The following is a 27002-nucleotide window of genomic DNA, read 5'->3' as shown; positions in this document are numbered from 1 at the left end:
TGGAACTGATGAAGGGGCCTGATATCTTAGGCCTGATTGAGCAGAAACTGTGGGAGGGACAGACACAGATTAAGGCTCCCTGGGCAAGAGGGGACCAAGAAACAAGATGTGAAACTTAGTAACTTAGTGATAAGATAATGTTACCAGGTGACCTGATGTCCTCAAGAATGTGTAACCAATGGGAAATTGTTACAAAAAATGGAGCCCTATATAACTACCATACAAGTAAAACCCCGTATAAATCCCTGGCATATTCAATAAAATTGGCTTCTGATCTAAACTCAGATGTCCCCGTCTCTCCATCATCATTAACCCCCCTAGGTGGGGGGAAGATGTTGGAGAGATTCCTTTCCCTTCTCTTTGTCCTGATGTGATTTGGTTGGTAATAAATTCACTCCCTGTGCCCAGGCTGGGTCTGTTCTCCCTGTGCCAGTGCTCGGGGTGGGATCTCTCCCATTCCTTCTCTCAACTCCCAGGCCTCTCCACAGGCAACAAGAGAATGCAATGAACAAGAGTCAGCCAATCAGAGAGAGCAGTTCTGATGACTCACCAGTTGCTGGGCAGACCCACAGCACCCAGTGTTCCCTGGACCCCACCCTCCCTGCCAGGTCACACCCCAATCCTCCCTGCGCAATCACAGGAGGTCTCAGTCAGGTGCAAGGCCAGGGGAAGGGGCTGCAGCTGCCACTGGCTCAGGAGCTCTGAGGGCAGAAAAAAGGGGGTGACACCGGGATGGGGGACACTGGCAGGACTTCCCTTAATGGTGCCTCCATTTGTGTTGGACCAAGTGAGAGCTTCTGGAGAATCTCTTCCCACACACAGGACCCTCATTGGGCCTCTTCCCAGTGTGGATGTGCCTGTGGGTGACGAGGGTGGAGTTGCGCCTGAAGCCCTTCCCGCAGTCGGGGCAGTGGAAGGGCCTCTCCTCTGTGTGAATCTGCTGATGTACTGAAGCACAGACAGACAACTCTTCAACTAATTAAAGTTGAAAAGAAGGGTATTTTATTGCAGTGCTGGACATATAAAGAATCATTTCCAAATGGATGTGCAAGGAGTTGCAGACTCCTGCTCTCTATTTATACAGAAAAGGTTTTACATATCCAAGCAGTTTCTAAGGATGCATAATACAGAATCATTGTCTGCCCACTTTGTATTATAATCAGCTGAATACCTAATATGACTGCGCAATTGCACTGCCTTAATTGGGTCTGTGGGATTTTGAAATAAGGGAGTGGGCGTATGTGAAGAAGAAAGCTCTCTTCCTCATGGTAAATTCTTCACCCATGGCAAGTTTGCAGGACTTTTTGATCTGCTGGTCATGGTCCAAGCCTCTCCAAACTGATTATTCTTAAGGCAAGATATTTCTATGGTCTCTGCTCCTCCACAATTGCTACATCTATCCCTGTCACTCCGAGCTTTACTTCTAATATATTTGTTACTCTTTCACTAACCTATGTGATTTTTGCTTAGCTAACATACCTTCTTAACTAATTTTAAAATCTTAACTAAAATATGTAATCTTCTACTATCTCAGTTATACTCCCAGCTGGCCCCTTGACTCAACCACAGTTTTCAATTATCGTAAATACATTTCCAGCTGATCCCTTGACTCATTACGATGAGATTGGAGCTGCTCAGAAACCACTTCCTACACTCGGGACACTCATAGGTTCTCTCCCCAGTGTGGATCTTGCAGTGATTGATGAGGTTGGAGCTCCACCCAAAGCCCTTCCCACACTCCCCACACTTGTAGGGCCGTTTCCCCATGTGGATCACCTGGAGCCAGATCCCATCTGAGCTCCAGAGCTCCGGCTGAAGCCCTTCCCACATTCCAAGCACTTGTGGGGTTTCTGCCAGCCATGAGTTGTCTCTACCACCTCTGAGTTCTGAATGAATCTCTGGCTGCCTTCTGGACACAGGGGGCATCTTTCCTCCTCACAGCTGCCAGGGCTGGGTTTGCAACCCCTCCTTGTGTGGGATCTCCAGGGCTTATCCTCCCCATTGGATTCCCATGCCATGGAGCTGCTCAAAACGGCCTCTCCCATGAGGTTCTGCAGCAGGGATTTGCTCTCCCTGGTCTCTGTCTGCAGCTCAGTGCCTGGGGAAGGAAAGGAAAGAAAAGAAGAGGAAGGAATGAGGAAGGAAGAAGGACAGAATGAGAAGGGGAAGGAGCTGTGGACAAGGACAGGATGGGATTTGCCTCTTTGCCTGAGGGAAGGGGAAGGAGATCCCCCCAGTTCATCCTTGGCAGGACGGCATTGGTAGCGGGGTTGTCCTGCAGCCAGAGGAAATGTTGGGCTGAGACATGAAACAGAGGAGAGGGAGAAAGGGGCAGTGACTTCCTCCTTGCCTGCCTCAGTGTCCCAGGCCATCTTCCTTTTCCTCGCAGCCTCCTCCAGCTCCATCCAGACAAAGATTGGGATTGACAAATCCTGGCTTGGGGGAAAAACAACAGGTGAGGCCCTTGGTCCTGCTTCCCAAGTCCAGCTCAAAAAGTAACTGCCCTGTTCACAGTTGGATGGGCCCAGACCCTGCTCATCTCCAGCCTCCCCCACCCCTCCAGGCTGACAGGATCCCCCAGCTCCAGGATTGGCCTTCGTTGCTCTCCCCACTCTGATGCCAATCAGAGTCCCAATACCAATATCCCCCCCAGCTGGTACCACTGCCCCAGCCAGTACAGACGGTTTGCCACAGGAACCTTCCACAGCTCTCCAAAGGGGCATCTGTGTCTCACCCTTGGGGCCCTGCAAGATCCAAACATCCCCTCCCCTGAAACAAACCCTCCCAGAGATCCTCCAATGGATTTGGGGTGAGTTCCCCCTCCCTACTCACCTGTGAGATCTGGGGGGGATAGATGCTGCCAGGGCCAGGGGAGCTGCAGACTCAGCGGGCGAGTGGGAAAACAGCATGGTTCTGCTGCAGCTCCTCCTCTTTCTATTCTTCTTCCTGCTCTTCCTTTTCCCATCCTCCGCTTCTTCTCTCCCTCCTCTTCCTATTGCTCCTCCTCTGTGCCCAATCCAGATCCTCCTTTCACACCCTTCTCTCTCCCATGGCTGCAGCATTTGGGTGGAAGGAACCAGGGAAAGCCCCATGAGCCCCCCAGGGATGGGCAGGGGGCTTGGGAATCCACCCAGTGCAGATCCATTCCCCTCCAGAGCCCCAGGGAATCACTCCGGGGATCAAGCAATGGGGACACAGTGGGATCCCCACGGAACCACCCTTTTTCTATCCCATCCCCAACTTTCCCTCCCTTCTCCTATCGTTCCCCCAACCCAAGGACCCCTCCCAACTCAATCTGGGGATCCCATCCCTCTCCCACTCTGAATCCTCTTTTTCCCTGCACTCCCACCCCTTTCCCATCATGCCTTCAGCTCCACCTCTCGTCCCTATTTGGTTTTGGGGGATGCAGGTCCCTCCTGCTCAGTCTGGGGGGTCACATCCCCCCTTTCCCTCAATTCATGCATCTCCTGGCTGCTTTTTCCTGGGAGCAATCCCTCAGTTTTGGGACTTTTGGGGTGTAGTTTAAGAGTGTGACAGCTCTGTCTGGCTTTCCCCTCCTGTTGTGGCCTCTCAGCTGCCCCTGACACCCTGGGGGGGCTGGGATTTTCTTCCTGGGGACAAGGATGTTCATCCCCTTCCAGGAGCCCAATGCTTGGCTGGGGCTCCAGTTCAGGGGGTCCTTGAGCAGCTGTCCCAGAACCTCCCCCATGGTCTCCCAGCACAGCCAGAGCCACTTGGCCTGGGGTCCCCAAAGGCCTCAGCAAGCCCCAAATCCCTCCCAGGAACCCTCAACTCCCTCAAACCCAGCATCCCCCACATCCCCTGCAAGTTCCCCCCATGGCACCAGCCATGGCCATGTCCCCACATGTCACTGGCCATGTCCCACCATGTCATCACCCACGGCTGTCTCCCCACCATGTTTCCATCCCTGTCATTGTTCCCCACATCTCCATCCATGCCTGTGTCCACCCACATCCCCATGAATGGCTATGTCCCCCTCCATGTCCATGTGTCCCCCAGCTGGTTCAGGAAAAATAAAATACCTCTTTGAAGAAAAGTGGAAAAAACTGTTTATTACACAATAAAACCTAAACAATATTAAACAATAAAACCTCTTGCTGCTCTAAAAGAGAGACAAACTCACAAAGTCCCTCTGTGGGCTGTAGCTCAGCTCACTCAGTCCCTTATCAGTCCCTCCGGTGCTGGAAATGCCACAGCCCAGGCCCGGCCTGGTGGGCCACAGGTGTGAGCTGCCCGTGCTCTTCTGGTGTTCAGGCCAGAGCAGGTTTAAACAGGTCCAAAGAAAAGGGAAAAACAACCCACAGTAGGGAACTACTTTACCTCAGCTAGCTAAAACTAACTAAAAGCAAAGGAGAGCTCTGTCCCGCTGTCTGTCCATCCGCAGACAACAACAGTCCAGGGGCAGAAATGTGGAGGAGTGAGTGCAGTTTCTGAAAACAAATTCCGCATTTCTTCTCTCCCTCTTCACTCTCAGGAAAAGTCTTAAAGGTACAAAACTTATTATTCAGCATAAACAGAACAGATGACTGGGGATACAAACATCATATAGTCCACCCTGAACATACCTTCAACACCATTCAGTACTCCCTGATGTCACCAGAAGATAGGATTGAATGCAAAAGATTTTATGGGGTTGAAAGTCAACAAATCTGCCCTCCCCAAGGAATTCCCATTGTAGGTCTGTGTCCCAGTGGATGTTCCTGCTGCTGGGTTTATCTAGCTGCCCACAGGGAACCAGGAAGATGTGGAGCCTCCAAGCCAGGTGTCTTCCCAACACGGATCACCAGGACCATGGATCACCAGGGCTCTGCCCAACAACGCTCACTGGGGATCATCCAATGTAGATTGTCTCATGGGGGACAGAGCTGGAGCAGCACACAAAGCTCTTCCCTCACGTGGGGCACTCATAGGACTTCCCTTAGTGGCGCCTCCGTTGGTGTTGAGAGCTCTGTGAGAAGCTCATCCCACACTCCCCACACTCGTAGGGCCTCTCCCCAGTGTGGATGCGCCGGTGGATGGTGAGTTTGGTGTTTTCCTTGAAGCCCTTCCCACAGTCGGGGCAGCGGAAGGGCCTCTCCTCTGTGTGAATCCGCTCATGTTTGAGGAGATCGGAGCTCCTGTGAAACCTCTTCCCACACTCAGGACACTCGTAGGGCCTCTCCCCAGTGTGGGTGCCCTGGTGTTTTCTCAGGTCAGAGTTCCACCCATAGCTCTTCCCACATTCCAAGCAGGTGTAGGGCCGTTCCCCAGTGTGGATGACCTGGTGCCGAATCAGGGCCGAGCTTCCTCTGAAGCTCCTCCCACACTCCCCACACTCATAGGGCTTTTCCCCACTGTGGATCCTCTGGTGTTGGATCAGGATGGAGTTGTGGCTGAAACTCCTCCCACACTCCTCACACTCAAAGGGCCTCTCCCCAGGGTGGATCACCTGGTGCTGCCTCAGGCTGGAGCTCCAGCTGAAACATTTCCCACATTCCAAGCACCTGTGTGGCTTCTCCCTGCCATGAGGCTTCTCCACCAGCTCCAAGCTCTGGCTGGATCACAGGATGCATTCCTGGCTCATGGGGGCTCTTTCCTCCCCAGAACTCCCTGGGCAGGGTTTGCAGCCCCTCTTCATGAGGTACATTCGGGGCTTTTCCTCCTCCTCCATCAGGCCACACCCTGAGAATTAAAAATCCTGGTTTGCAGAAAAAATCAAGAGGACAGCAGCTTGGACTGGGAAAACCTCCATGCCCAAGTTCATCTGGGAAAGTCATTGGGCATCTTGTGTCTGAAAGAACCTCCAAAATACCATGATTCAGCACAAAAATCCTCTAAACATCAAGATGCAGATCAAAAACTTCCCAAACGTCAATATTCAGCAAAAACCTCCTTCAAAATACAGAGATTCAGCCCTCACAAAGCACAAAAGCACCAACATTTGCCCAGTAAAGCTCAGAAACCCCAAGATTCAGCCTCTGTGAAAATCATGGATTCCCCCTCCCCTGGTCACCTGCTGCATACAGACAAAGCTCCTGGGGCTGGGGGGGAGGCTGCAGATACAGGGAGGAGTAGAACCGTGTGGTGCCGCCTCTTTCTGCTCCTCCTCCTCCTCCTCTGTTCCTGCTCTTCCTCACACTCCTCTTCCTCCTGCTATTCCTCCTTCTCCTGCACAATCCCACCTTTTCCTCCCACGTCCAGGGTTTCACCATTTTGTTCCTCAACCCTGCTTCTCCTTCCCTTCTCCTCCTGCCCCAGGCCCAGCACCTGCTGCCGGCTCCCTCTTGCCCCCAAACCCACAGCATCCCACGGCAGGGGCAGGGATGGAGCTGGGGCAGGTCGGGCTGGGGCAGCGCTGGGCTCTCGGCCGCTCCCGCCCGCACTCGGTCCCCACTGCAGCCGCTCCCGCCAGGACAGCGCGGGGGGGCCCGGCCTTGGCGCTGCCCCACTCCCACCTCCCCAAATTCCGCTCGCGGGGGGCGCTGGGGCCGAGGGGGGCGCTGGGCGCAGGTGGGGAACGCTGAGAGCTGCGGGTCTGCCTGGCAACTGCTGAGTCATCAGAGCCGCGTGCTCTGATTGGCTGAGCGCTGCCTGAGGGCTGGGGCTGCAGCAAGGGGGGACACACAGCGCCAGGGGGGGATGTCCCACAAACGCGGGACCCCCATGAAAGGAAGAAGAGGAAAGTGTCTTTGCAATCAGATGCTGTGAATCTGCTGAGAGATAGACCCAGGAACTTGTATGTAAGGAAGCGACAGGAGAAGCCATCAGTTTAAGAAAATGTTAACTGATGACACAGACTGCTGCTCAGCCAAGGTCCTGCCACATTCATGAACTTCGAGAAGAAGAACAACAAAGACTTCACAGAGCCATGAATATCGGTTGCTACACAAAAGTAGGGAGCATATCAAGGGGATATGTAGTAAGTGGATTGGGAAGTCTCTTCCTCTCAAGTACACCACCCAATGCGGAAAGGAAGAGGGAGATGCAGCTGGGAAAATTAGGATGAACAGGAGGCTGTGTCCTCCACCAACTGGAAAGACCCTGTAGGAAATGTCCCATGGCCTCTCCCTTTCTTTAGGAATGAAAGTACTTTTACAGGACTCCTCTGTCTGCTTTGTGGACAGAATCCTCTGGTGAGGTCAATTTTTCCACACACCTTGGGACTCGTCCGGAATTCTATCCACCGTCTGGGGCAGCGGGCAGTGAGTGCAGCTGAAGGTGCCTCACCCAGTTTGGGTGATTGGCCCCCTTGGGGGCGGCAGCACCGGGGACTGATTGGGTGCCTGAGAGTGACCAGGAGACAGACGAGGGGCACATCAGGGGGGGCTGTGAAGAGTCAGCAGGGAGAGAGCACTGAAAATCTCATCAGTGAGTGCACTGGGATCTTTGGGGAGTGAGCACGGCAGGGCACCCATGGAGACAGAAAAGGGAAAGCCAGGAAGGGGTCCTGTGCCAAAGGGATGATGATCCCAAAATATCTCTGAAGGGTCCCTTGGGAGAAGGGTGAGGTAGATTGCACACTCCCTCAGAGGCAATTAAGGACTTGGACACCCAGGGGGGCAATAAGAGAAGTGGAGAAGGGATTAGGACAACAGGGGATGGATGGCATTGGTGTGCTGGGAAGAGACTGGGTGAAGGGGAGTGTGCAGGAATATGGTTAAGGCAGGAAGCAGCAGGAGGAATCTATGTGGTGAGAAAAAGAAAAGGGGAGGAAGAGAAAAATACTCAGAATTTGGATGTTTTTCAGCAGAGTCTTATCCTCAACATTTGCCGGCTGATCATTTGTATCCCCGGTTTCCAGGAGAGGAAAACAAGGAGGTCAGGGTTTCAGGGGGTTTCTCTGTGGGGGGCAGCGGCAGCACCGGGCGCAGAGGTGCGGGACCGGGAGCACGGGCTGGGGGCCTGGGGGGAGCTGCGGGGCCGGGCCGGGGCTGTGGGGCAGCCGGGGCTCAGCGCCGGGCGCTGCCTGACCCCACCAGCCCCGGGCAGGGCCGGCAGTGGCCCCCGGCCCCCAGGAGGCTGCGGGACGCCCCGGCCGCTGCCCGGCCCCGTGGAGCTGCCGGCCCTGCCCGCCGGGGGGCGCCTTTGGACACTGCGGCAGGACAGGGACCGGCTCTGGGATACGGGCTGGGGAGGGCACCCTGAGCACAGGGACGAGGAGCAAGGAACACCTGGGAAATACAGATTGTACATGGAAGGACTGAGATTTTCTTTTCTTTTCTTTTCTTGGGATCACCACAGAAACGAATGATTTTGCAGAAAGCTCAGCAGCTCTCAGAGGATGAGCACCCACAGGCACCGAGGGGGGCTGCAGGAGGGGCAGAAGAAGGCCCTGCAGCACTTGGGCACAAAGGCCCAGCAGGTGAATGCAAGAAGGGAGCAGCAAAAGGCCAGGCTGAAGGCAAAGGCCAGGGCAGAGTTCCTACAGCCCCTGAGGGATCAACCCCAGGGCCCAAGGGGGCCCCAGCACCCAGGGCACGGGCTCGGCCACAAGCACCCGGCAGAGGCATTGCCCTCCTCGGCAGGGGACAGCCCACCCAAACAGCCCCTGGCAAGGAATCAGGGCTCCAGCTGCAGGGCACAAGGACACTGCAAGCACAGACAGCAGCACCCTCAGGACCAGCAAGTCCACCCCTTGATGGACATGGATTGGCAGGGCTGTCACAGCTCCCATCACACCAGGGACCCTCCACACTGGAGCCCTTGAGAACATTCAGGTGGGTCTGCATTGAGAGGAGGCCTCTCCTGATGGACACAGGGGCCTCTCAATCCACTCTGAATCTTAGACCTAACGGGCAAAATAGGAAAGGCATGGTTTAATTATTAAGGGAATAAGTGGGAAAGATGAGCAGGTATGATTTCATCAACCACTACTAGGAGATGTAGGGGATACGCTTGAAATAAATTAATTTCTTTTTCTTCCTACTGTGATTGCAATTTACTGGGAAGGAATTTGGTGGCTGGATTTTTATATTGTAAAAGGTGATACAGAGGCTTATGATGTTGTACTTATGTGTCTAATGTCTGGCAAGGCCTATGCTGAAGTGAACCCACAAATGTGGACAGTCCCAGGGAAAGAGGGAAAATTAGATATGGAGCCTCACCAAATTACTTTGAAGCAACAAGGACAAGAGGTTGCTTGTATTGATTTAAAATCAATACCCTATTCCAAGAGAGGGAAGGAAGGGCTTACAGCTTATTACTGACTCTCTCTTAAAGGCAGGGTTTTGGAGCCAGGGATCTCTCCCTACAACACTCCAGTCAAGAAACTGGATGGATGGACACAAGGAGGAATCACAGAATTTTCAAGTGTTAAAAAGCAGATTAACTGAGGCTCCTGCCCTTGCCCTCCTAGACAGGGAGAAATAATTTGAATTGTAGGTGGATGTTAAACAGGGCCATGCTGAAGAATTCTTGTGTTAAAATGTTTAACCCAGTGGCCAGAGTGGCCTCAATGTCTGCAGAATTGTGCAGACACACCTCACATGGGAACTGAGGCCTTAAAACTGATGACAACAGGAGGATCTCCTATTCACATCTGGCATCAAATTACAGCTTTGACAACCAAAAGAGCCTCTAAATTGATGAGCAGGGCTCGGTTATTACAGTATGAAACTTGTTCAGTGGCGCAGGAGGATTCAGAACTGAGGACAGGGCAAGGGTTTAACCCAGCCTCCTGTTTGAACAGCCTGGAGAGGGGCTGGCAAGAAACTCAGGTGTTGTAGTGCGTTTTTATACTTTGTAATACTTTGAAGTAGTTTTGTTTTGTATCCCCATATTTTTCCCAAATGGTTTATCCCAAACTGTACCCCTCTCCCTTTACCTGTGTAATCCCTCTCCCGGCATGAGATCATCCCCAAACCCCCACCCTGGCTCTCTGTCAATCACTCAGCATCCCATCCCCTCCATCCAGAAGTTTCGGTCCAGGTCGTCGAGTGATTAGCCAGAGGCCAGGGGTCAGCCCCCCCAGCCTTGCCCCATACGCTGTCCTATATGTTTATCCCCCAGCATCCATCCCTTAGGGTCACTTATAGGTTGGTAAAATGTTATCTACTTTTGGTTTCCACCTCCCTTTAAATGTGACCTTGGCACATCTCCCGGGCTCTCGACAGGAGGCCGCCTGAGGTGCAGGAGCTCCTTTGGGACTCCTAATAAAATCTCGAATTAACCCCTGCTAAGAGTCGGCCCTTTATCTTCTACCACTGTCTCTGGTGTCTCTTGTGCTGTCTCTGGTGTCTCTTGTGCTGCAAAGGCGACCAGTCCAGGTACCCTCAGTACCCTCGGGGCACAGAGAGTGTCTGCCCGCTGTCGGCCATGTCGGGGCTGCCCCCCCCCGGTGTCTGCCGACTCGGGACTGGCCGAGGGTTCCTGAGAGGCTCGCAGAGGAACCGAGACACCCAGGACTGCATTCAAGGGACAGAGCTCCAGACCCAGGCTGGGAGAGATTGATGAGACAATCCCTGGACTGAGGGAGAAAATGTGTTTCTGGATGGCTCTGCAAGGGCAGCAGAAGGGAAAAGAGCTACAAGACAGGCTGTTATTAAGGAAGGGGAATCACACAAAGCGCAGGTCACCGGCCCATGCTCAGCTCAACCCGCAGAGCTCTGGGTGCTTGTAAGAGCCTGGCACTGAAATGCCCTGGGCAGGAAGGCTTCAATATCTTCTGCTGACACCATGGCACCTAACAGGGCGGCAAAAGCAATTCTGACTGCTTCAGCAAGCACTGCATCACTTATTAAGGTATTTCTAAAACAATTCATAGAGAAGGGATTGTGGAAGGAATAGACTCAGAAAGAAGAACTAATTTTACTCGAAAGATCCTTCAGGGGGTTATGGCAACTTTAGGAATACAATGGGACCTCCATAACCCCTGGCACCCCCTGAGCTCAGGTCAGGAGAAATAAAGAAACACTTTTGGAAGCTGGTGATAGAAACCAAGATGCCGTGGGTACAGCTTTTGCCATTGGCTATGGCAAGAAGAAGAGACAGACCCAGGGCAGATATTCAATTATCTCACTTGGAATTGATGTCTGGAATTCCTTACCCTGGTAATTCTCCACCTTGTGCAGGGTGGAGATAAGGGATGTATGTTTCAAGCAGTCCGTGGCCAGAATCCTGTCTCTTGTGAAATCTCTCCCACAGGAAGCTGGGCTGGCACAGAGCCTGCCCTGGCACTTTGCTGTTGCCAACACCCAGCCAGGACATCGGCTCCTGCCTAAGGAGTGCAAAGCAGCACCACTGGTGGCCAAGCGGCCCATGCCAAGTGTCCCTGAGGCCAGAAACAGCCGCCAGCACAGCTGAACACGGGGGGGACCCCTCAGCCTGGCCTCAGGGGCTCTGAAGCCCCGGAGATTTGCACTTCCCGCCTGCAGCAGGACCATGGGAGCCCCCACTGAGCCTGCCCTGAAGGCAACGCAGCAGCAGCCAGGGCTCCACAGCGGGCCAAGCCCCTGGGCCTGCCCACAGATCCTCTGCTCAAACCCTCGGAAATCCTGGCCACCCTCCTCTGGCACCTCCAGCCACTGCGGCCAAGCCTTGCTGCCACTGCTGCAGCTTCAGCGCTGGCTGGGCCTGCACTGCCACAGCTGCTGGGGAGCACCACGGCACAATTCCACTCTGGGGCTCACTCACACCCACACTCTGGGCTGACTGCGACTGCATTGCTGCAAAATGTACCCATTTTGGTTCTTTTAAATCTTCTTTCTCTGCTCAGGCTTGGTTTGTCTTTGCCTTGGGGAAAGGAATTTTAAAGGTTTTATTTAAAGGATGTTACACCACTCAATGGAGATGAGCTAAACATCTCCACAGACTGGGAATAGCCCAAAAGACACCCACAGAGATAACGACCTGCAACAAAACATCAACGCCCAGCAGCAAACAGCAACCAACAGCTACCCCAGACACTGCCCCCGGCAGAGTTGGAGACACCTGGTCTGGAAAAGGCTGAGAAGGAAATCCAGGAGTGTGGAGCTAATTAACTCCAGAGGGGAAGGAATCCGGATCTAATAGGAAACCAAATATTAAAAACTACACCACTTGGAAGCAATGAACATTAAACCAGTGGATTTAGATTGGTTCAGACTACATAAAGTTTAGGAAAAAACTAATAAATCTCACGTGTCATGGAATGATCTTCTCTGCACACTCGGGCTGTGTGTGGATGGAATGATGTGTGCTGCATATCTTTGCCAAAACCAAGTAATGCCTTGACTCTCTAACACTAAAGATATTGTTGGAGGGTTTTTGTTTTCCCCGCAGTTTCAGTGACAAGAATACAACATGAGAATCGTTTTTCAAAATAATCCTACTTTATATGGTTAGGTAGGTTTGGGACAGAAGTGTGAGAATCAAGTTTTGCTATGGGTTTTTCAACGTTCACCTAGAACTGCTTTAAAGGTGACCATTTAACTCAGAAACAGTTAATAGTTTGTTTAAATATTGTTTAAAAAACAAACAAAAACCATCCCCCTACCTAAAACCATAACAAAACAAAAAACCAACCAACCAAATTAATAAAAAACAAATAAAACCCACCAAAACCAACAACAACTAAAAAGCAGATTCTGGGGGGGGTGGGGGGGGGGGGGGGCTGCATGGCTGCTCTGGAAGAGAAGCTTCATTCCAGGTAGCCCGGAGAGGAGCTTTAGAAATGCAAATTAACACTGCTGGGGCAAAGCCTGGACAATGTACCTGGGTCTTCCTACCCGGGGCAGGAATTGGGCTGATTCCCTCTGCCCCTCAGCCCAATCTCTGCCCGCTTGCACTGATGGAATTTGCACAGCTAAAGGCAAAGCCCATGGTGAGGATATCTGACTCTGCAACAGAAATTGGTACAGCTGCAAAAGGAAACAGCAAATGGAGAATGTTGTGGATGCAGCTCATCCAGCAGCTGAGCGAGGGGATGCAGGTGGCAGCCAGGCCTCCTGATCCAGGAATGCCTAGAGAAGGACAGGGAATGAGGGCACTGAGAATAATTCCAAAACCAAAGAAGACTCAGTAAGAAAAAAAAAACAGAGTCAATGAGTCAATCTGCTTGGAGATAGGGCCAGGGACTTGTAGATAAGGAAGTAATGGGAAAAACCATCAGTTTCAGACAATAGAACAAACTGATACGGACTGCTGCTCAAAATTCCTCTAAATTCATGAACTTCGAGGAAAAGAAAAAAGACTTAACAGAGCCAGGAATATCGGCTGTTCTACAAAAGTGGGAATGCACATTAACGAGGACATGCAGTTGGCGGATCGGGAGGTCTGAACCGTCCAAGTACCTCAGCCAGTGGGCAAAGGGAGAGGGAGATGAGGCCGGGAAAATGAGGATAAAAAGGAGGCTGCGAACTACAACAATGGCAGAGAGCGCACGGCAAATGCCCCATGGCCTCTCCCTCTGCTCAGCAATAAAGTCACTTGTACAGGACTCCTCTGTCTCCTCGGGGCACAGAAACCTCCGGCCACGTCAATTTCCCCGCACAGCCACGGGCACGGGGCAGCCGCCTCTGTCCCAGCCACAGCAACCGGGCCGAGCCAGCGCTGCTCCGGCAGCGGCTCCTGCCGAGGCAACGGCCGCAAGGAGACCGCGGGCAGCCGCTCCCGCAGCGCCCTCACGCCAGCGGCAACACGCGCCGGACACGGCACAACGAACCCGCCTGAGCCCCCTGCCGCCCCCGAAGCCCGCAGCCAGCCCCGAGCCCCCGCACAACCCAGCGCGCCTCCCACCTGCGCTGCGGCCGCCTCCCAGCTCCGCCGCCGCCTCACCGCGCTCCGGCCGCTGCCGCCGCTCCCGCCGCTCCCGGGCCCGCACAGACGCTCCGCCAATGGCGCCGCTGCCGAGCCACGGCCGCCCTCAGGCCGCCACCGGGGCCCTGCCCCGCCCCGATCCCACCAATCAGCGCGCCAGAACCACGACTGACGGCACCGTCGCCCAATCGCAGCCGGGGGCGGGCTCTGCACATGGCACAGCCTCGCCCCGCGCTCTCAGGGCCCCCCGGGCTGCGTGAGGGCAGAGCCGGAGATGAGGAACAGCCCTGGAACGGGCCGGGCCCGAGGGGGATTGAGCTGAAAACACAAACAAACTTCTCCGCGCCTCCCGCCACGGCTTTCCCGGCACTGCGGCTCCGGTGGCTCCGGCTCAGCGGGAGGCCAGGAGCCTCACTTCTCCTACCCCTAGTTAGGAGCATCAGTGCATCGCTTTGATTTCCCTCAAATAGGGGAAACCGCCCCAAACCCCTGTGGATGAGTGGGGGAGGGGAGAGATTTCTGACAGAAAACTCCAAAAACTCAGAGCAGGATAATGAGAAGTAAGTGAAGAGCCTTAAATCCAGCCTTCCCCCACGCCTCCCTCCTTCCAGCTGCACCTCCTACCCCGGCAGTGCCGGAGACAGGGAATGGGGCCGTGCTCACTTCATGCCCCGGGGCTTCTCCCTCTGCTCAGGGACAGGAGTCGTTCCCCTGCTGCACCCTGGGCTCTCTCCCCCCGGAGACTTCTCCAGGAACTTCTCCAAGCTGAGTCCATCCCACGGGTCACAGCCCCCCTCCAAGTGCTGCAGCGTGGGTCACCGTGCCCCGGGGTCAGTCCTGCCAGGACAGGCTGCTCCAGCGGGGCCCCTCTGGCCACGGGGGCACAGCCTCCTCTCAGGCATCCCCGTGCTCCAGCGTGGCTGCTCCGGGACCTGCAGGGGGATCTCTGCATCCCCATGGATCTGCGGGGGGATCTCTGCATCCCCATGGATCTGCAGGGGGATCTCTGCATCCCCATGGATCTGCAGGGGGATCTCTGCATCGGGCACCGCCGTTTTTGGAGGCACCAGGAATAGCCTGAGCTCTGCCCGAAGCTCTTCTCACATTCCCCACACCCTTCCCGGCACAGGAAGTGTTTTACCTCCTCACAGCTCCCCAGTCTGGGTTTGCAGCCCCTCCTCGTGTGGGGTCTCTGGGGCTTTTCCTCCCCATTGGATTCCTGCCCTGTGGAGCCATTCCAAATGGCCTCTTCCACGAGGTTCTGTGGCAGGGATTTGTTCTCCCTGGTCTCTGTCCACAGCTCAGTGCCTGGGGGAGGAAGGACAAGGAGAGGAAGAGACTGGGAGAAGGGAAAAGGCAGGAGGAGAGGAAGGAAGAAGGAACAAGGGAGGAAGGAGATGGAAAAGGAACGTGGATGGATAAAGGACGGAATGAGGAGAGGAAGGAGGGCAGAGAAGGAGAAGATGGGATTTGCCTCCATGCCAGAGGGAAGGGGAAGGAGATCCCCCCCAGTCCATCCCTGGCAGGATGGCGTTGGCAGTGAGGCTGTCCTGCAGCGATGCTGGGCTGGGAGATGGAGCAGCAGGGAGGGGAAAGGGGCAGTGATTCCTCCTGCCCTGCCTGGCTGTCCCAGTCTGGAGCGTCCTGGCGCTGCCGAGGCCCTTGGAGCGTCCGGCACTCAGGAGCCCGGAGCTCACGGCTGCTTTATAAAGCTGACAAAGTCGGCTGCATGGGTCTGGGTATGATCTCAGCAAACTGGGTTTATTGGTACAGGAGCAGGGGACAGAGCTGAACAGGGTCCAGGCACAAAGACAGGGTGCAAGCTGAGGGCACAGGGGGTTTTTGTATGGGGTAGTGAGGGTGGAGCTGAGGGTCAGGGTCCAATGGATATGGGGGAAAATGGTGAAAAGGAGGGGTTAAGGGTCGGGACAGCTAATAGGGAAACAGGGGCAGAGGAATGCAGTAAACTGGGGCCAATGGAGGGACTGAGAGGGAGAACATTCTAGGGGCTAACCAGAGATGGGTAACAGGGGGTGAACTTGGGTAATTAGGCCAACAGGCCAATGGGGTAACATAACTTTCCATAAATCAGCATGTGCCTGAGCAAAGATCTGTGGGAGAAGCAAGCTTCTCACCATAACCTTGAAATCTATTCTTCTCAGTCCTCCACAGCTGTGGAATTGAGACTCTGATGGTAGAGTCCTGGGCCTCCACACCAGTACATCTTTCTTTTCCTTGCAGCCTCCTCCTCCGCCGCCCAGACAAAATTTAGGATTGACAAATCTGGCTTAGGAGAGCAACAAGGGGTGAGCACCTTGGGTTTTGTGATAAAGGAACCTCACTCTTTAGAATTTTTAAAAGTTTAATAAGGAATAATAAGGGACAAATCAGTAACAGCGCTGGGTGTTGGCAATGGCCAGAGGCACACCGGTTAACCACAGCAACTCTTCTTGTCTACTTTTTCCATTGTATTGTTCAAATACATATTCATAATGATTATACATATTCAAACATTTCTTTGAACACATTTACATGTTCCAGGAATTCTTTAGGTTGGTTTGACCCCCAACTCGCCTTTTTAGAGCACGTGCAGGAATCGTGGATTGCTGTTTTGAGGGTTGTGTGTCACTGCCTCACAAGGGCCCCTGTTCTGTGGTTTCAGCAGGTGACAGTTATTGACAGTGGAAGGGTCAGTGGCAGGGGCCTCATCACATCCCTTCCTTAGATGTTATCTGACCATGCAGACGGTTTTAGCTACTTCCACAAGTACTTTAAATGAACATTAGCTCTTTCACAAATATCTCTGAGTTGTTATTGTCAGTTAGTTACAAAAATAAAAGCATTAGTTATTATTTCACAATTATTTCACAATACGGCTACTTCTGTAAAAGTTAACATTCTAATGCACAACACATGGCATCCACTTTAATATTTTGCAAAAGCCAAAACTATAATGTATGTTTTTCACACTGTCCACTAACTAGAATATCATCCATAAATGATGTTCTGAGGATATGAGCTACACAGGGGCCAGGGCATTGGCCACAAAAAGTTGACAAATTGTACTATAGCAAAAGCAGTGAAAAGTGATTACAAACTGTACTCTATCAAACTCATTGTGATTAAGAATATTTTGCAGAAGTCAATACATAATAGCAAAAGCCAGCACTACCTAGTTATTTATAACAAACCCAGGGCAGGTTTTTCCCTTGCATGGAGCACCTGGGCCTTCCCCGGGCCCCTTCTGCCCTCCTGCAGAGCCGGTGGCATTTTCCAGCACACACAGTTTGTAGCCAAGAGCCGGGTGCAGCCGAGAAGGCTCCAAGCGCCTCCTTCCAGGCTGACTCTGCAGGTGCCGAGGCTGCTCTGGGCTCTGCCAGGGCTCTGCTGGGGCTCAGCTCTGGGCCAGGCTGGGCCCACCCTCCCCTCACATTGCTCCGGGCAGCTGAGTCACAGCGGGAGAGGGAAGGGACACGTCAGGGGAGTTGAGGTTTAAGAGAGTTTTTATTCATAAAACTTTCATAACAAGCAGGCTGCTCTAACTACCATAACTAACTAGCAGTGCTAACTATCCTAACTAACTACCAGTGCTAACTACCATGACTAACTAGTTGTCCTAACTACTGTAAGAAGAAGCTGTCCTCAAGAACTTCATATCCTCCGCTGCTCCCTCAGTTGCTTTGCTGCAGTGATCAGAGGTGTCAGGCTGGAGAGAGGCTTGGCTGATGATAAAAATGGGTGCTGCCCAAAGGATAAAAAGGAAAGAAATGAACTGTTACTTTCCAGAGTCAAGTTCCTCACAGGCTCTGTTGCAACAGGACAAAGGGAAATGGTTTGAAAATCGAGGGAAGCAGGCTCAGATTAGATCTAAGGAAGAATTTTTTAACCAGGAGAGTGGGGAAACACTGACAGGGGGTGCCCAGAGATGTGGGAGGTGCCTCCTGCCTGGAAACATCCAAGCTCAGGTCAGGCAGGGCTCTGAGGCCCCTGAGCTGCTTGAAGATGTCCCTGCTCGCTGTGGGGCACCAGGTCCAGATGAGCTCGAAAGGAGCCTGCCAGGCCACAGCGGGCGAGGATTCTGCTTGCTCTGCGCGTGGAACGCAGCGAGACTGGAGACTATCGGAGGGGGCCCCACAAGAAAACCCCTCCCTGGCGCTGCTGCTTCCCCTGCAGCCCTTGGCTCTCACCTGCAGCAGCTCCTGGGCAGCCCAGCGCCGCTCCTCGTCCGGCTCCAGGCTGCACTCGAGGAAGTCCCGCAGCAGAGCCGACAGGCGCCGGGGCTCCTGCAGCTGCGGGGTCCCGTTCTGCCGGATCAGAGCGCGAGCCTGCAGGGAAAGCAAACTCAGCGCTCTGCCAGCTTCCTTCACACCCACACGGGCTCACATCCACCCCGGGGCCTCAGCCCCAGCTCCAGGGCCACTTTCCTCCCTGCCAGAGATGCTGCTCAGAGCTCATTTTGCTATGCCAAGCAGAAAACCCAAACCCTGGGGCTGCCACAGCCACTGCAACATCCAAATGATCTCGCCTTGAGAGCCAGTTTCATTGGCTGGCTTTGTTAGTAGGAACCTCCATCAGAAATAGCCCATTTTGCTTCTCCAAATATGGACACCAGCTTTACAGGCCATTTTCCAGAGTCACTGTGGTCTGCCTGTGTTATTTCAGAGGATTCTTCCATCAAGCGCATCTCTGCAGTGCCACTGACACTCAAGTAAATGCATTCCTGATGCCCCATCCCAGAAACTGCCAGGCAAGAAACAGGAGGTTTGTGATGCTGAAAGCTCAGGCTTGGTGACACGGAAAAAGTAGCTTGGACTAGGAAAGAAATATGTTAGACTATGAGGATGTTAAACCATCATCTTCAGGATTTAGACAAGTTTCCCAGTGAGAAGAATCAGGGGGGTGATCATCTTGCAAAATGTCTTTTAGAAACTCCTGCAGAAATCTTGTTGGGTTTGGGGCTGGGATTTGCGGATGGTGTGGAGTTTTCTTGCAAGATAACATTAGAGCTGATGCATTTGCTTCATATTTCCAGGTCATCCTCACAGCCAGAAGAGCTGCAACAACATAAAGCCCAAAGCAAATTGTTGCTGGAGACTGCAGAACATTCGTCTGTGTGGAGGCACAAGTCCTCTGGGAATTCCCTTCCCATGTGCAGAAACCTCCAGCTGCTGCTCCCAGTGCAGGGTCCCCCTGTGCTCGCAGCCTCTGCAGCCACTGGAGAATTTGCCTCTTACCATGGCCGCCGTTTCCCTGAAGTAAGGAGGTTCTCCTTCCACCATCTCGATGGTCACAATGCCGAAGGACCAGATGTCCACCTTGGGGCCATAAGGAGATCTGGTCACAACTTCTGGGGCCATCCAGTGAGCAGTGCCCACCATGGAGCTGCGCTGGTCCTGCTCAGGGCTGAGCTGAGCGCAGAGGCCAAAATCAGCTGAGGACAGAAACAAACCCTGTCAAAGGCAGCTGCAATGAGGAAACCAAGCACAAAGATTCCCCACGCTCAGTCTGAGAGTGTAGTAGTGAAGTCAGCTGGAAAAGCCCTCAGGGCTGTAGCCAAGGAAAGATGGAACTGGGCCCTTCAAGAAACCCTCAGCTTTCCTGCAGTGGCTTTTACTGATTCCCTTGGAGCTTTAGATTCCCACTGCTGCCCCTCTGGAAGGGCCATGGCCAGAGCAAAGGCACTGCTGGCCCCCTGCTCCTCTCCTGAGCTCTCTGCAGGGGCAGCCGCTCTCAGCTGGCAGCAGGGGCCGGGCAGTGCCCCCAGCAGCCCTTGTGGGGCTCTGGCCCTCCCTGGGAAGCAGCCCCAGCCCCGCAGCCCGGGAGCGCCGTGCCTGGCCAGGAACACCCACCCAGCCTGACAGAGCCGTCCATGCCCAGGAGGATGTTGGAGCTCTTCAGATCCCTGTGGATCACCCGGTTGGAATGGAGGAAATCCAGGCCCTGCAGACACTGAGAGAGAACAAGAAACACAAGGGCAAAAACCAATGGCTGGAATATATCACACCAGAAAGGACAGCTCAGAATTCTGCCAGCAGCAGCTTTGCTGTGACAGGCCAGGAGTGCAGTGCACACAAGCTCCAGGCAAATGGTTCAAGGCAAAGCTGAGAACAGCAAATCAAATCCAAACCAGAAAGAGAGTACCACAACAGCAGGAGAGAGAACAAGAACAGAGCAGAAGTGCAGTGATGCTGGCAGGCCGTTCACTGCAGAGGCTCTTTCTTCTCCAGCTCATAAAAACAACTCAGAAACAAAGCCCTGAGCATGGAGCCACTCCTGTTCTCACGCCCTCTTTGGAAGGACCATCGTGTCCCAGCCATGGGAGTGACAAGCAGGATCCCTCACCTCCCGACTGACAGCTGCCATCTCTCCTTCAGCCATGCGTGTCTGTCTGACAACGTCCCGCAAAGTTCCTCCATCCATATATTCCATCACCAGCCAGAGATCTCCATCCACAAGGAAGCTGGAAGAGGAAAACAATGGCATGGAGATGAAAGTGCAGAGCTCAATTCCCCCATGGAAAAGCCTGGAGTAGAGTTTTGTTTCCAGGTCACTTGTCAGTGAGGACAGAATCAGATGGAGAGACATTCCTGCCAGGCTGCACAGTCCTTGGAATCTGCACAGTCTAAAGGGGAAGGAGACACCTGTGAGAAAGGAGAGGCCTTGGATGGCAAGCAGGTGAAAAATGCAGTTTAGCAACAGCCCAGATCAATATGGAATCACAACCCTTGGCCCCAGCTGGTTCAGCTTCTGAACTCATCAGTTCCACCATTCCCTCCAGAACAAGGCAACACAACTGCCAGGGTTATCCAGGGGAGGAGGCCGTGCAGCACTTGGGACAAAAGCAGTCAGAAAACCTTTCAGAAAGTCCCTTCAGAAACAGGCAAGGCCAGAGAAAAATGGGTAAATGAGGCATTTCTGGAAACAAGAACTTGGTCTTACTGGCGTCTGTAGCAATGGAAAAGGGCTGGGAAGAAGAAGCCAAGGGAAATAATTTCTGCTGTGGTTTATCAGCACTTGCTGGGAGACACAGCAAACGGGGTCAACTTGAAGGAAAAACCAAAGCAAAGCAACAAAAGCACGTGGAGGGAGTGAACTGCCAGGCTGTTGGTTTGGGAAGATGTGGCTGGGTCAGGCATTTTCAAAACAGGCTACAGACTCCTGATGCCAGGAAAGGTTAACGCAGGGCCCGGGCTCGGGATCAGAGCTGAAGCACTCACCTGTCCAAAGAGTTGACAATGTTGGGGTTCTTCTTGTCCTTCAGGAGCAGGATCTCATTCACAGCTCGTTCCCTGTTCTGCCCTCTGAGACTCATTTTCTTGATGGCCACCTGAAGGGACATTGCAGCCTTGAACTGGAGGAGTCTGTGGCAGGAGGCCACAGCAAACATGGAGCGAGTCTTTGTGGAGCGACGGAGCCGGGCTGTGCCATACTGCCTTGGGATGGGACACCAGAGCTCAGCAAGGGCCATTCCCACAGCCCATTGCTCTGCCAGCTGGGGGCTGCTTACAGGACACATGGCCAGAGACATTTGGCCTTGCAAGCTCTGCAGAAATGGTCCCTCAGCTGTCAGCCTCAAAGCTCTAACAACATTCTCTGCACCTACAGTCTTCTCAAATGGCCTCAACACTCCTACTATTATTATTCAAACCCATTTTGCAAGCAGGAGGTAATTCTGGTTCTCTGAAAACAGAGCAAAACAGCCAGGAACCCCTTAGCAATTCTATGGGATTTGGTCATGATTTCAGATCCAGCTGCTCTGTTTGGGATTGCACAACAAAGCAGACACGCACACCCATTGCTCAGGTGATCCCTGTCACAGGCAGTCACTGACACAAGACCCAAACACAACTGCAGGATTAGGAGAGAGCTTTGCTCTGGACATTCATCTTCTCATTTCTCTCCCTCTGTCTCTGTGAACAGCTGAAGTAGGACTAAAACCCCAAACTGAGCCCAAGCAGGATCTCTCCCTAATCAGACCTTGAGGTATCCTTTGAAGATAAAAGGCAGGATGGAAATAATATTGTTATAGTTTAGCTAAGAATAGCTAAATAATGTTCCTGTCTAAGGTTGGGATGAAGATAAATTGGGCCTCAGTCTCCAGCAGCTGATGCATTCACACTTTTAGATATGAAGGCCAAGCCAGCATGTCCTGCTCTGACAGACACCGCTGCCCTCCTTGCATTCCTTTGGTGCTTCAGAAGGACCAAGTCTGTCCCAGCTGTGCTCTGCAGGCTGACACTGCTCTGCCTTCAGAGGAGCAGCCTGGGCAGGAAAGCTCTGCTGGCCCCCAAAGCTGCAGCCACAGCTCCCAGCAGAGGGGAAAGCCCTGGAGAGCTGCCAGACGTGCTGGGCGTGTTGGCACTGACCTCTCCTCCAGTGGCCCTGTCGAGTCCTTTATAAACGGTTCCAAAAGCCCTGGAGACAAAACAGCAGAGAAGAAAGAAGCAGCGCTTTAGGCCCTGGCAGGGAAAGACAGCCCAGACAGGAGATCTCTGCTGCCTGCAGCGTTCACAAACACCTGGGTGCATCGACCCTTCCAACAACAGCACAGCAGCCACCAGCCCTCTGCCATGCAAGGTGTGCAGGAGAAAACTGAGACCCAACATGAAGGAATTGGGCTGGAGCAAATCCCAATGTCCACGCTGAATTGCTTTAGTTCAAAACCTGAGGTGAGAGATGGCTGTCTAAAGAACTGGAAAAGAATGCATTTCATCCTTTTCCATTTCCTGCCTAAGACCTGCAGGTTCCACAAGGGCCCTGCCATCAGGCAGGTGATGCTTTTTCCCCCAGAGTGCATCAGCTCTGTGCCTGTTACTGAATGGATGGGGTCTGCTACCTGTGCTAGAATAGAGCACTTATTAGTTCATCTCTGGTTTCTGTTTCTAAACCATTAGGTTGATAATCCTGACCAGTGGATATTTTTTGAAGGAAAATATTTGAAAGAAATCTTCTTGAGAACTGTTTTCTGACAGTCACCAGATGGTGAGTTGTTCTTTTAGGCAATCCAGTTCCAGGGACAGAAGATCTTCCAGGTCCTGCTCCTTGCTGCAGGCAGGACACTGCCAGCCTCAGGGGCCTTTGACGGCGCCTTCTGACCACAGTTATCAATTCTGATCAGGACTGAGAGACAGCAGGATGGTAGCCCAGTGTCTGAAGGTGCTTGGAGCTCTCCTGACTTCTCACTTGATCCTGCACCAGCAAAACACCCGGCCCTGCTTGTGCAGCAGCAGCTGCCGTGCACTTACCCTTGGCCAATCTGCTCCACTTCCAGGTATTTCTCGGCAGGCTCCTCCTCGCTCACGGTGTTCCCTGAAAGAAACCATGTGGAAGACGCTCCCTCCCAGAGTGAGACCCCGCCTTGCAGCAGAGCCACAACCAGCCCCACTCCCTGGGGCCGTGAGCCCCTTGGTGTCAGCTGGGGAAGGACAATAAATGACTCGGTGACATTCAGCTGCAGAGCAACACTGGGTGCAGCTGATGCTGAGACACACACACAGCACCTGCTCGGGCACCCAGGAACAGAGCAGACGTACTCAGCTGCATCAGGCACCACTCCCCTCTCCCCTCTGCCTGCCCGGCTGTGCTGCTGTCAGAATGTTCAGCCCAGGATCCCACAGCGGAGGGAGGTTCCTTGTCCTCTTCCCAAGCAGAGGGAGCTTCTCCATCCTCTCCCCAAAATTCTGCAGCTTCTCCATCCTCTTCCCAAAATGCTGCAGCTTCTCCATCCTCTTCCCAACATGCTGCAGGTTTGTCATCATCGTTCCAAGTCAGGGGATGTTCGCTGTCCACTTCCCATGCTGGGAGATGTTCACTCTCCTCTTCCCAAGTCACAGGATGTCCTCCATCCTCATCCCACACTGGGAGATGTCCATTGTCCTCATCCCACTCCGTGGGAGCTTGGCCACTCTGGTCCCACACCAGGGGACATCCACCGTCCTCGTCCCAGGCCGGGAGATGTCCCCTGTCCTTGTCCCACCCCGCGGGAGCCTCGCCGTTGCATTCCCACCCCGCGGGATGTTCGCCCTCGTCTCCCAGAGCAGCGGGAAGTTCACTGTCATCTCCCGGCACTGAGGGAAGTTCACCATCGTCCCCCAGAGCAGTGGGAAGCTCACTGCTGTCTTCCTCCTTGTTGACCTCCTCTTCGTAAGCAGAGGGAGCCCCAGGAGGTGCTGGTGCTGCTTCTGTGCCCTGTGGACAGATGGCAGCGTGAGGGACGGGAAGTTCTATCTCAGTTATCACCTTATTTATCCTCAGCTGCACATCCAGCTGCACTACGCAGAAATGGGGTTTGGAGCTGTTCCAACTAACAATGGGCTACAGTCAACATTGCCACTTATTGTTGGGAATTCCATATTCCACCATGGCTAAAGCCAGCAAGCAATCCTCTGCCTGCAAAACCAGACCTGCAGCTCTTCAAAAGCTCTTCAGCAGAAAAGGAGAAAACTGCCAGGGATCCCTTTGCTGCTGCTGCTGCAGCAAAGACACTGACAGGACCTTTCCTTCAGCCTCCCAGGCTGGCCCTTGACTGCCACATGCCGAGCTCACAACTTGCTGCACAATTCCAAACACCAAAGGTTCCTTTCCCACTCACCGAAGGAGGAGCTGCTCGGAATCCAGACATGAGGTGCCCTGCAATGGGAGAGGGAACATGAACCAGATGCTGTTAGGAGAAAAACTGCCAGTGCTGGGAAATGCCACGGAGCAAGGCAACCCCAAGAGAGCATTTTGCTTTCACTGCATCCCTCCAGGAGCCACAGTCCCTTCCCACAGCAAGCAAGAGAACAAGCACAAAACACTGGGCTGGGTCAGTTCTTGGCTTGAGCAGCAAACGGAGGCAGTTCCAGGCTCTGCTGGCACAGACTCCCTGCTTGAGGGAACAGAACCCCCCAGGGCTCATTGCAGATGCTGTGCACGCCCTGCTGGCTGCAGACACCCCCTTTTTCAGCTGCAGCTGCTGGCAGGAGCTCTCCCAAAGCAATGGTGTCTTCATGGCAATTTGATTCCAAAGTCAACTCAGCTCCAGAGGAAGAACAGAAAGCACACAGCAAGCCCAAAGCCACAGATGCTGCACCGAGGGAAAACCTCAACTTACGTGCCAAGTGGGTTAAAAAATACCCCGAATAAGCCACAGAGTACAGAGTGCAAACTGCAGCAGCCACGTGCTGGATCATTTTGGCTGCGCTGCACACGCCTGCAGCCTGTAGCCCTGCAAGCACAGAAGGACAGGGCTGGGCTGGCTGCTGAGAATGCCTCGGGCAGGAGGATCCCCCGGCAGCGAGCCCAGAGCCACTCTGGGCACTGAGGCCTCCGTGTCCCACAGCAACGGGAACACCACGGGGACGTGGCGCTGTTCCTGTGACATCCCAGCAGCAGCTCACGCAGAAACCGCCTGGAAGGTTCTCCTGTGTCACAAAGGAGCACAAAGAACCCTCCCAGGGCACAGCCCATGGCCCAAAGGATGCAAGAGGAACTCAAAATGCAGCAAACAAGGACACCCCATAGCCCAGCCTGAACACTGAGGAGAACAAGGACAGGACCAAAGCAAAGGAAACGTGACCTTTAGTCACTGATAGTTCTGACTAAAAGCAGCAAGCCTTGTTCCATCTGGGATCTTTGTTCTAGTTCTAAAAACAAGCAAGGTCCTCCAGTCTAAATACACAGAAGGCAGGAACTGGGGAGGAGGTGGGATTAGGAAGGAGGAGGAGGAGGAGGGAGAGAGGAAAAGGAGGAGCAGGAAGAGGAGGAGCAGGAGCAGGAACAGGAGGAACAGGAGGTTCCAGTGCCCCCTGTGGCCGCAGCCACGGGACCATCGCCCCCACCTTGTCTTGCAGCTCAGTGGGGAGGGGGAGCTCGTCCCAAATCTATCCAGGAGTCCCTGAGAGGGTGTTTTATTGGGGGGGTATTTGGAACTTGTAGATTGTGGAATTGACCCCAAATATCATCTGGTGTCTCTGGGAGGTTTTTTTTTCTCTGTGTGTGTAGGTTTGGATTTTGCAGGAGCCCAAAGCTGAGCCCCTTGGGGGGATCTTTGGGGGCCCACGTGGCCATTGCCCAGTATGGGCAGGGGAGGACATTGGTCCTGGGGACCCCTGGGAGAGCAGAGGAGGGGAACCCCTGGGACCCCCAGAGTGGGGAGAGCAGAGAGGGGCGATCCCAGAGCTGGGGGACCCCGGCAGACTGGAAAGGAGGGGAGCCTGGAGAGGAGAGACCCCTGGGATCCCTGGGATCTCAGAGTAGAGCATCAGGGGAGAAGGGCCCCCATGGACCCCCAAAAGGCCCTGGATCACCCCTGAGCAGGACGCCAGAGAATGGAGAACCCCTGGAACCATTGGACCCCCATGATCCCAAGGAAAGGAAATCAGGAAACCTCTGGAACACCAGAAGTGGAGAGATGAGTGATAGGGAAATCCTGGCAGAGCTTTTTGGGCTGAACCTTGACATTGCGGAGATTTTCATGGACACAAGACTCCTGCTGACTTCTACAGATGGAATTGGGCAGGAGGAACCTCTACTCCAAGGTGTTCCCACCTTGGTTTCCCCAAACCAGGATCTGTCATTCCCAAGCTGTGGCCAGATGGCAGAGGAGGAAAAGGCCCAGACATTCCGCACAAGGAGGGGCTGCAAACCCAGCCCAGGGAGCTGCAGGGAGGAAAGAGCCCCCCTGAGCCAGGAAGGCGGCCGGAGATCCAGCCAGAGCTCAGAGCTGGTGGAGAAGCCTCATGGCAGGGAGAAGCCCCACAAATGCTTGAAATGTGGGAAGGGTTTCAGCTACAGCTCCACCCTGATGGAACACCTGAACATCCACCCTGGGGAGAGGCCCTGGGAGTGTGGGGAATGTGGGAAGAGCTTCAGTGGGACCTCTGACCTCAGCAAGCACCACAAGATCCACACTGGGGAATGGCCCTAGGAGTGCTTGGAATGTCAGAGGAGCTTCAGGGAGAATTCAGAGATCGTCACTCACCAGCACTTGCACACCAGGGAGAGGCCCTGCGAGTGTCCCGAGTGTGGGAAGAGCTTCGTGCGCTGCTGCAGCTCCATCCCCCATGGGAGGATCTGTGCTGGATGATCCCCAGTGACCCCCGTTGGGCAGAGCCCTGGTGACCCCTGTTCTGGGTGATCCCCGTTGGGTGGGGGGAAGGTGTTGGAGAGATTTCTTTCCCTTCTCCTTGTGCTGCTGTGATTTGGTAATAAATTCCCTCCGTGTGCCCAGGCCGGGTCTGTTGTGCCCGTGCAGGATTTGCTGAGGGATCTCTCCCGGTCCTTGTCCC

The 27002-nt window shown here is 53.8% G+C and overlaps 1 protein-coding gene and 1 long non-coding RNA gene across 5 annotated transcripts; both read right to left on the bottom strand.

Annotated features, from left to right (window-relative positions):
- Positions 1-979: 979 nt before the first annotated feature.
- Positions 980-13960, bottom strand: LOC139604985 (uncharacterized). 3 transcript variants are annotated; one of them, XR_011684189.1, is made up of 4 exons: positions 13714-13960; positions 2833-3053; positions 2351-2436; positions 980-2098 (listed from the first exon to the last, which is right to left on the bottom strand). It is a non-coding gene; the product is annotated as an uncharacterized lncRNA (long non-coding RNA). The 3 variants fall into 3 exon arrangements; XR_011684190.1 differs by having other exon boundaries at positions 2351-2432; XR_011684191.1 differs by lacking the exons at positions 980-2098; positions 2351-2436; positions 2833-3053 and adding an exon at positions 4047-5682.
- Positions 13961-14549: 589 nt separating this feature from the next.
- Positions 14550-26772, bottom strand: LOC139604911 (uncharacterized). Of its 2 annotated transcripts, XM_071456232.1 has the most exons (12): positions 26710-26772; positions 26263-26373; positions 23235-23922; positions 22980-23043; positions 22101-22149; positions 20952-21061; positions 20077-20194; positions 19584-19683; positions 18969-19165; positions 17922-18059; positions 14850-14995; positions 14550-14811 (listed from the first exon to the last, which is right to left on the bottom strand). In XM_071456232.1, the coding sequence occupies exons 1-12, from the start codon at positions 26770-26772 to the stop codon at positions 14550-14552; spliced, it is 2046 nt and encodes a 681-aa protein (XP_071312333.1). The 2 variants fall into 2 exon arrangements, 1 of the variants encoding a protein (XP_071312333.1); XR_011684139.1 differs by lacking the exons at positions 14550-14811; positions 14850-14995; positions 18969-19165; ... (6 more) ...; positions 26263-26373; positions 26710-26772 and adding an exon at positions 17381-17475 and having other exon boundaries at positions 17922-18148.
- Between the last annotated feature and the right edge of the window lie 230 nt (positions 26773-27002).

This window comes from Agelaius tricolor, unplaced genomic scaffold (assembly GCF_023055355.1).
Source record: "Agelaius tricolor isolate 1412-34295 unplaced genomic scaffold, bAgeTri1.0.p SCAF_57, whole genome shotgun sequence".
NCBI classification, from domain to species: Eukaryota; Metazoa; Chordata; class Aves; order Passeriformes; family Icteridae; genus Agelaius; species Agelaius tricolor.
This window is presented reverse-complemented; position numbering and strand designations above follow the sequence as displayed.

Coding starts and splice junctions, on each gene's coding strand:
- LOC139604911 (XM_071456232.1), bottom strand. CDS start 26,772: ATGGAGCTGCAGCAGCGCACGAAGCTCTTCCCACACTCGGGACACTCG. Junction 23,923..26,262: donor CCTGGTTTGGGGAAACCAAG/GTGGGAACACCT, acceptor ATCTGTCCACAG/GGCACAGAAGCAGCACCAGC. Junction 22,150..22,979: donor GTGGAGCAGATTGGCCAAGG/GTAAGTGCACGG, acceptor TTTTGTCTCCAG/GGCTTTTGGAACCGTTTATA.